At 36.8% G+C, this 10,304-nt stretch overlaps 1 protein-coding gene across 3 annotated transcripts in view; it reads right to left on the minus strand.

Annotated features, from left to right (window-relative positions):
• The window catches only part of pappab (pregnancy-associated plasma protein A, pappalysin 1b), a 109,257-nt gene extending 101,734 nt beyond the window's left edge, over window positions 1-7,523 (minus strand). For all 3 annotated transcript variants that reach the window (XM_082169727.1, XM_082169726.1, XM_082169728.1), the window contains exons 1-2: window positions 6,954-7,523; window positions 453-1,524 (exon numbers count right to left, since the gene is read on the minus strand). In XM_082169727.1, coding sequence (XP_082025853.1) covers window positions 453-1,524; window positions 6,954-7,335 — 1,454 coding nt within the window. In that variant the 5' untranslated portion in view covers window positions 7,336-7,523. The remainder of the gene's footprint in view (window positions 1-452; window positions 1,525-6,953) is intronic.
• Window positions 7,524-10,304: the final 2,781 nt, after the last annotated feature.

Consider the following 10,304-nt stretch of genomic DNA (forward strand, 5'->3'; position numbering starts at 1 on the left):
ATCTCATAGATTTACATTACAACATTACATCTTACTTTTTAGCTATATATCAGCAACTGCTCCAAATTGCATAATTTTCTATTTTCATCTCTGAATAAATTTGTTTACATTTTTTCCTCCTCGATTATAGCTCCATATTCTCCTAAATCAAACTATATGAGCCATAAAAGCCTTATGTACTAAATATGAGATATATATATAATCAGAAAATAAGTAAATATTTCTGACTATTATTTTATGTCATGCATATATGTATATGTCATTAACAGGGTTGATTTTTGCCCATGATTTAGGGCCAGATTTTCTAAACAGGGAAAATTAGTGTGAGAGCTGTTAGTAAATCTGGCCCATAGTCTAATATTTGCATGATTAATGCATTATGTAACTAATTCATCTGTATACCATATTCTGTTTGTCACTGAATAGGTTTGAAATAGCAGTTTGTGAATTACCTGAGGGGTGACGCAGGATTAAAGCAGGTCTTCGTGACATCAGTGGTGTTAGGGTTGCAGCAGTCCCCATGATCGTAATAGAAATTGTCCAAGTTACACTCTGGGTCACAAACCCCATTCCCCTGCTTGTATTCGGGACAGCGAGCGATTTGCCTCTTACAGTATCCGGCATCGAATCCCGTAAGGGTATGGTTACATTCTGGATCACACTCTTCATCGCCCACTTTGCTGATATCACAGTTGGCCAGTATTAGGCGGTTACGTAATGACGAGTTGTAGACGTTATGAACGGTTCGTTCCCAGGAAATGTTGTAGACGCGGAAAGCGTTGTTCAAGTGCTGATGCTGAAGGTTGATCTGGTGTTCGGTAATCGTCGGCCAGCGTCCGTCATCATCGTAAATGTTTATCACTCGATAGCGCACAGTCTTGGGCTTGCGAAAGCTCCAGAGCTGGTAGTAGTTTGTAATCACCTCCACGTTGTCACATACAGTCTGTCCGCAAGGTGGAGGTTTCAGTGCGGTGTCACTGAGGTCAGCCGCCAGGCTTCGGTCCGAGTGCTCCAACCGGGGGAAGCTACCATCTTTCACCGTGAGCCACCTTCTTGACATGTTCTCAAAGTTCTCATGGATGACTAGCTGAGAGAGGTCACCAAACTGACCCAAACTGTGATCCATGTATCTAATGATCTCACGTTGAGTCAGAGCCCGATGCCACAAGCTCAAGCGTTCCATTGTACCCCTGTAGTTGTGGTTCAGCGCATTGCCACCGATCATTAGCACCTTGCACTTCTTGGTAAGTGGGCTGAAAATCTCACCGGATTGGTCTCGGCTTACAGCAACCTGTGCCCCGTTAACATACAGCTTCATAAAGAGACCGTTGTAGGTCACTGCGACGTGTGACCATTGGTTGGGAGTGTAAGGTGCATTGGAGGTAATCGTGGTGAGCTTGTGGGCTCGGTCCGTCTTGAGGGAGAAGAAGAAGCGAGGGTCACGGTTGGCTTGGTCACTGACTGCTTTGATGCCAAACAACCATCCTCTATCACTGGACGCGTAGAAACATTTATCATAGAGACCTGCAATAAAATGACATGCATTAGATTCATGAATAAGCAGATTAAGAACAGTGGGGGCAATTTTTTCATAACATATATTATCAGCAAATCTATTTGAGTGAAAATGGGAAAAGATTTCCGAATGTCTCAGTAATTCTTTTGTTTCTTATACTTTAATGACAGTACTCAAGTAGCATGAACTCCACAAGTTTGTGTAAAACCTGATGATCATGTTCACCAGCATGATTTAAGATGAATCCAAAAACATCTTGAGCTTCAATAGTCACATGAGTCACATGATCATGCCACTTATTTGATTAGTAAGTGACCTAAAATTAGAGCAGAATTGTACATATTTTGTATTAATTTTCATCATTTTGTTACTTTATTTCAAGACTTTATTTCAAAATTTGTTTACAATTTTTTTACTTTGAGTCGGTAAGATTTTTTTATTGTTTTTTAAATAAACCTCTTATGCTCACCAAGGTTGCATTTGATCAAAAATACAGAAAAAATATAGTAATATTGTGAAATATCTTTACAATTTAAAATGAACTATTTTCTTGTTTAATATATTTGAAAATGTAATCTATTCCTTTGATGGCAAAGCTGAATTTCCAGCATCATTACTCCAGTCTTCAGTGTCACATGATCCTTCAGAAATCATTCTAATATACTGATTTGTTCTCAAGAAACATTTCTTATAATTATCAATGATGAAAACAACTGCTTAATAATTTTGTGGAACATTTTTTTCAGGATTCTTTGATAAAACGTTGAAAAGAACAGCATTTATTTGAAATAAAAAATTAAACGTCTTTACTTTTGACCAATTGAATGCATGCTTGCTGAATAAAAGTATCAATGTGTTTCCAATTTGTTTAAATATTTAAAAATTTTCTTTATTATTTTTTTTTATTTTTCAATTTCCCAAAATACTAAAACTTTTTATTTAGATTTAAATGAGCTTTTCAATTGCATGTTCTTTTTAGACTTCTATCTTTTATCAGTACTGATATTTACTGGTCAAGAGACACAATTAGCAGATATTGATTTATCCTGAAGTATAATAAAAGGTGCACCGTAGTAATTCAGCAAACTGACTGACGCAACAACGCGTAAGTTACCGCAGCCTGATGCGGCGAGTGACGAAAAACTATGTGTTTGTCCAGAAAAGTGGGGAACACACAGTGGTTCCCATGATCAAATCGTTGCAACAGTCCAGTCCAAGGACTACAGGCCTACGAGGAAGCATCTGCTAGCAATCAGGCCCAGACAGTGTGGTCTTGTATCAACAGAGCAAAGGTTACTTGAATTTTCAGTCTATTTTCTTGAAATGTGCCTCAACAGTAGGGATGTTTGAAATCAAAAATGGTCCTTTTTTCGGCACAGTGCGTATTATGATTGGGGCTCTAAAACCCTTTCTTCCTGTTTCATTTGGAAACCATATGCTGAGCTCCAGAAGGAAACGTATTCTTACATTTAATGGGTACGCGTCCTTCATAATCATCCAGAGTGCGTAAAAGAGGATTTAATTTGAATCATTGTATTTCAACACTGCAGAAATCAGATACAGTGCATATTCTAAAATTTTTACTCTAAAGTTTAACCAAAAAGCCCTACAAATCCACACAGCAGCGCTTGCTTAATCCAGTAAGTTTGCTGAGCAATGAAACCTGAAGTCAAAGACAGAAAGTGAAGATCTAGTGACCCTCATTAAGTCTTCTGCATGAGGAAATCTCTCATCTCCCACAGCGGTGTTTGTTAGAGGTAATTGGTGAAACTCAGTTAGGGCGAATAAGCAGTAAAGCGTTACCAAGGTAGCAGAGGAAAATATTACTATACCACATTACTACTTCAGTACACACAATATGTAACATAACTCCAAATTTACACATGCCTCTGCAACAGGGAAATGCATTTGGATGGATTTGCTTAAAACCCCTTAAGTGAAGCTGAAAGCAAGAGGATCTTTTGACCGCTAGGATTGACCACTTTAAAGAGATCATTCATTCGGTAGCGCCTTACTTAAGAGCAGACAGGAGCATGTAGTTCCCTCTCACTTCTAGGCTGCCAGCAGAACCACTGCCAGCATCTATAAAAATAAATTGTGCCATAAAACTGAGGAAATTACAATCTGTGAAATCCTGGAATGAGACCACTAAGTTGGAAATAACAAACAGGTACGATTCTTGCCAGCCCCGAACTTTAGACATGCAAGGGGCTCAGTGTAGGGAGAGTGATGGGGGTTCAATGAATTGATGGATGGATGGAAACTCTAGAGAATGCTAATTTTATATTGATCACCATAGAGATGTCATTAAAAACAACAGTCCACAGCTTTAAATAGTTTAAAGATAATGCATAAAATTCTAATGTATGATAAACAGAGTGGGGGAAAAGTCCTGCACACAAATATAATGTTGCTTGCTTTGCGAATTAACTTAATGAAATCAATCCAGTCATTGAAAAATTAAATTTTGGAAATGAATGCAGTTGGCTCCTTGTTCCGAATATGGTGTACCTTGTAATCCTTTCCAATATTTCATGAAAGCATCCATTTTGAATTCATTCAATCTCAGTATCCAGCACCATGGACAGAGCACTACAAAGTGAGCATTACGAAATGAAAGACACAAGCGCAGCAACTGTTTAGAAAAGTTGATATACACCTGTACTGTCTATAGACCTTTATTAAAACATTTAAGGCTATAATGAATTTTTAGACTAGTTTTAAGTTGGCTATGGGGTCAGTATATCCTTCAAGTAAAATAAACAAAATAGATTGCAGTATTTTTATTTATTTATTATATTTTACCTCATGCATTATAATTAAGACAAACTGTTATTTATCAGTACACATGCATGATTTTATATATAAAATATTTTTTTTTATTATTATATAATATATATTTTATTTATTAACAGTTGTATTATATATATTAATTCACATCTTTATAAACCTCCTAAAGGATCTATTACCACTACAGAAACATAAAATACCTGTTAACAACAACATTAGACAAACATAAATCATCCTGTTTGGTAACATGATAATTGAATATTTACATTTTTATGGCCATCATTACAAACCTCTAAGTGGTGCTATTGACAGTTTTATGAGGTGCTTATTAATTTATTGTAATGTGCCATAAAATATACCATCCCACTGTGTACTATAAGACCTCAAAGACAACAATGAAAGACAAAGTTAAGTGTAACCATTTCTATTTAAAATCAGACTGCGTAAAATTTCAGATGAACAGTTGCCGCCGCTTAACGTCAGCAGACATGCTGTAAAACTTCTAGTAAAAAAGGCATCTGTCTCAGAATAGGCTCAGTGCCTCTCTGTGCGCTCAGCGTTCTTGCATCTGAGGATCTGATTGACTGCACTGCCGAGTCTATTCCATGATGTTTGTGGCAAGGACTGTAATATCTTTACAAGAAGAAGCAATAACAAAACCACTTGAAGAAAAGATGGACAAGGCACTAATTTTATAGCTTCCTCCATCTGGACTGACACTTAAAGCATTCCCTTCTCTTATTCCAATACCTGAAGACTCCTGATTACAAATAAAGCATATTTGTGGGTTAAAACCTAACAGTCAATCGGATGGCCACAACTTATTTGCATGGACCACAAACATTTAATGCTTTGTTTAAAGCGAAATTTGCTGAACATCTGTATTTGATGCGCAGTAGGAGAAGCTATATAAACTCTGCCAGCGCCCCCTCGTTGCTTCTTAATGTTACTGTGACTAAGAAGATCATTGTGAGGACAGAGGAGTGGACTAATTTTAGATGACTCACTGACAAGATGTATTCAATCAATCCATTAACATGCAGCTCTCTGGAGATATAAAGCTTATTTAAAGACAATGTACCCAACTGTATGCAATAACATTCATTTTCAGTGTCCTGAGTCTATGATTTGCAATTGAAATAATACATCTTGAAATCTACCACTGAATTGCATGTCCATGTCTCATTAATTAAGAATGATTTATTTCATTAGTTATACAATTTTAATCTTGAGATGTTTTTTTGTTTTTTTGAAATGTACTTTTTAAATTTAATTTCTATAAGCATAAACATGCGGTGTTTGTGAAAATACAGTCTAAGCACTGTGGTTCTGTTGTAGATTTCTAATGGCATTTTAGAGAAACTATTAGAGACCAGGGAGCCTGGTAATTACAGCTAACAAATCTATTAATTTACATACATTTTTACATTTTCAACAACTACACGTGGCTTTGCTTTTTATTTAGACTTTTAGTGACCCCAAGCATTTTAGAGAGATAATAAGAATGATTTGATTTGTGTCATTAGAGTACATTTTCGTTTATGTTCCCACAAAACTGCGTGCTATAGAGGTTCATAGGGTGCACGCGGGATTCATAAACCGACTCCACGGGTATTACGCTCTCTGTTGGCTGGAAAAGGGATGAGGGGAAAAAAGAAATCACATAGATTTGTTTGAAGAAAAAAAAAGAAAAAAAAATACAACCGAGCAACTAACACGCCCACATATGCTACTCCATCCTCATAAGAATAATGCGTAATGTGCTTAAGTAGATATTTTTCAAGAAAAATAAACGTACGGATTTTGTTATTCGATTATAAACTATAAGCGCTTCGTTAGTGGGAAATACATACTTGAAAAACACATTTAAAAAAAAAAAAAAACACAATTAAGAATAAGCATACATTATTACTAAAGAAAAATAAGAATCCGCTGTAATGTCAGATTGGTATAGGGTGTATGTAGTAGCCTATTTAGTGCAGAGCAGCGCACGTAAGAAGCACAGTAGCCTATGCATCAAAGGGATGACGTATTTGTTTAAGCGATTTCTGACACAGACATTTAATCATACAGCATCATAGAGAAAAATCTACAGACTACGCCGCTATCGCAATTTTCTCGCAGACACTTTGCCGTTTTAAAGATGTAAAAAAAAATCTAAATAAATGAAAATAAAAATAAATAAACAAATACAATTCTTTAAACGCCATTCGTAACCGACTTAAACATCAAACCAACATATTGGGGTATTGCAATTGCTTCTCTCGATATTACAACGAACCGTCCAAAGATTGATAACAAGAAACGCAATTTAAATCAGCAACGTTAAAACTACAAGATGCAACCAAAAGTTGGGTGGCGATAACCTGCCAATCGCATGCAAAAACCCAAGAGAGTTTTTGCTAGTAAACAACAGCAAAGGCGCATCTCCATATGCCGTCTTTGGAGAGGTCAGTTATTGTGAACTATTCTCAATAGGCTACATGCTCATAAATAGTCAAAGTGATATAAAGAAGTGTTAGTGGCAAGTGTTTATGCAACTATTCGAAAGCTGGAGGTGATTTATGAAGCGCAGGCATGCTACACTTACACTATGAAATGATATCTGCAGTGAATATAATGCAAGTCATAATTAAGCAAATCAAACCTCCGATAACAGCTGGAGAGCGCTGCCCACCCTCAGGTTTTATCCACATTTCCAGGGTGAAATTACCCCTTGGCACCTCTGCATTGGGTTTCAGACGCAGTTGGTCTCCTCGACCGGTAAAGTAAACAGCCCTCCGCCGACCTGGGCTGTTTTCCCCCGCCTGTGACAGGCGAGGGGAGCGCCGATCTATCCCGGGAAGTGAGCGTTTGCCCCGAGGCAGGCGTGTGGCACAAGCTCCTGGGAAGGTACTTCTGGCTTCCCTGATGCGTACCAAGTCTCTTTTAGACCTTGCAATTCGCCGTGGAGTCCCACACTCAGATCCCAAGCACACGATAAAAAGCAAAAGGCATAGGAGCCAAGTGTAAATGGGCAAAAGTTTCATTTTCAAGTGGAGAGAAGAGATTTTTTGTCAATGGATAGGGGATTTGATTATTTCAAAATACTAAATAGCGCTCGTCTTTGGAGATCTTTCCCGGTCTTTTGCTTTTACAAAAGCCTGTCAAGACGCGTATTCAACACCAACCAAGACGGCAATGCTGTCTTATTTTTTTTCCTTTATAATGTTAAGCCACGACCCCCTTTCCTTGCCCCTTTCAAAGACACTTCAACACAGATTGAGGGGGGAAAGGAATATGTTAATTCATCCAAGTGCTCCACCTTCCCAATTGAATGGATCCCATTAAACTGCATGGATGACTGAGTAATCAATCAGTGTGGAGAGGTCAAAATCATTTCCCTTTCACTTTTTTTCTTCATCCGCATTTCAAATAAACTTGGTAAAAACGCGTTTCTTAAACATATCACATGCACAACTCTATACGCGTACATGTGTGAGTATTTGAACGGGGTCACTGGCAAGACCGCCCGGCATGAATTTCTTCAGAGGAATTCGCGTAGCATAAGTTCAAATAACACATAATATTCCCGGTCTTGTCTCGTACGAATGGAAATAAAAATATATGTTTTGTCAAACATAATACTACATGTTTCAGGCATCTCGTCGTTACGTCACACTGTTTTTATTTGGCCGAAGGCATAGTGCGAATAGCTGGGTTCATTTTGACAGGAGTCGAAGGTAACCTGCTCTGCTCGCTGTTGTGTTTCTCAGTGCTTATATCTGAACCGGGACGGTGTTTTTATTTTGCGCACCGCTGCGTTGAGAACCCTCTAGCGGCTACACGATGAACTCTCAATAAAGCCACAAGAAAACACAAAAATATGGTCAGGCACGTTAAATGTTTGTATTGTTTTTTCCTTTGTCCACAACGACCTATTAACGTGCGCAGCGCTGGCTGGGGAAGCAGACTGACAGAAAGACAAACACAGGCTGCTGATCGGGAGAACGAGACAAGCTGACAAGATGATCAAGATTTCAAGAAAAGGATGCTTTTTGTGTGCATCATAAATATATAGGCCTATGTGTGAATAAGCTGAAACTAAGGGAAAATGCGACATCCATCAACATAATAATAATGATGCCATTTTGACCAGTCCCAGTAAATATTTTCTATTTACTTTCCCTATATATTTGGTATATGATCTATAATTTATAAAATAAAAATGATATCATCCTTTCATGATGAACTCTGAAGGACAAGCACATTTTTTTTCTTTTTTCTTTTTAATTAATTGTATTTTCTCGTTCTAAAACCACCTTGTTGAGACCTTAAAAGACAAGGATAACAATGGATAAATGTATGATAAACTGTCTTCAACTCTCTTACTTAAAAAAAAAAAAATATATATATATAGCATTAACACAACACATAGCAAGAAATTCTTTGTCTGACTGAATAAATTAAATGTTTAATTGTTTTTTTTAGTTTTTTTTTTAAGCATTTTGTGAAATGACACTCATATGAATAAACAGACAAATTTAGGGATCATATAGCGCTGATGAATAATAGGACGCACATACAGTAGGGAAAAGAGTGACATATTTGAATACATGTGGCACCTATAACAGAGTATCAAAGCATTTCCAGCCAGAGTCCTGCTGCACCCTCTTATTGCTTTTCCTTATTGAATGTCAGCAGCAGAGGGAGCCTGGAAAATGACTAAATGCACTTCCTACATCGTCTGCTCCTGATCTCAGTGTTCTGGTTCTCTCAGCTGCAGAGGGACTCCTTGCAAACATGTGACGTCAATACTGCTGAATATCAATGGGCACTGGTGCTAAAGGACCAGCGGGAAACCTGGGGTGAGGCACTTTAGAGCCCCTCATTCGGCAGGTTATACCTCAAAGTTACTTTCAACCATTCTTATTCAGCAGGATGTCCAAATCACGTTAAGCTCTTTGCTCAGGAAGGTTTTACAATGATCCTCCAAAAATACCTTATCTCTTATCACTTGAAATGGATGTAGCAATAAAATTAATTAAAAGGATCAGGAGGCGAAGCACTGAATCACAAAGATATTTTTTGGGGTGCATACAGTTAAGCACAATACTTCCTGCCTAATTTACGGTATAACTTCACTGTAAACAATTATATGATCAATAAGTTATGACAACATATGTTCATGTACTTTTTTATGTTTTATGATTCAACTTATTTTTAAAGTCAGTTTAATGTAATTTAAGTTGAAATGACTTAAGAAAAATTTAAGGAAGCAACTTCTTTTTACCTGTCCAAATTTAATAGTTCATTTAAATGGTTTCAGAATTCTTTCATTTATTTTCCCTGCTATAACTGACCTTATATAAAGCAACCTACTGGTTTTACTGGGGAGAAAGAAACTGCATTTATTGTTCATTGTTTGCTTTTTAACATCAACAACAAATAAGGGCAGCAGGAACAAAATGTTCAGACTAAAAAGAGTGTGTTACTGAGTTTAGAATGTTAGTGTTCATATTTGCTAATGATACATGCACATACAAATATAATATATAGAAGTATACACTGAATGCTCCGTCGCTTTGGATGAAAGCATCTGTTTTTTATGTAAATGTTCTTATTAACATTCTCAGTGGAGTTCTCCATTTCTGACTTCAGCAAAATGCGGTGCATCTATTTTATCAGGTTGTTGGTAAAAAAGTTAACATGAATCACAGGTGCTAACACAGGATTTTATCACATCTAAACAACTGTAAAAACTAGTTGAATATCCAAAATATGTAAAGAAAAAAATTATTTAATTCTTTGTGATTAGTCATATCAGTTGATCAGTCAAAAATGTTGGTCATTTGAAAAACTTGATGTAGATCCCTGTTATACTTTTGCTTTAAATGCATAATATTCCATATTCCATAAGCAGAGATGAGCAATGATATTATTATTTTGTGTCCTCTTATGTGAGATGCAGTGGGTTAATATTTTTGTTAATTGACTTTCTGTTTCACTATTATGATAT

Source organism: Leuciscus leuciscus (genome assembly GCF_965113295.1).
Source record: "Leuciscus leuciscus genome assembly, chromosome: 5".
Taxonomy (NCBI): Eukaryota; Metazoa; Chordata; class Actinopteri; order Cypriniformes; family Leuciscidae; genus Leuciscus; species Leuciscus leuciscus.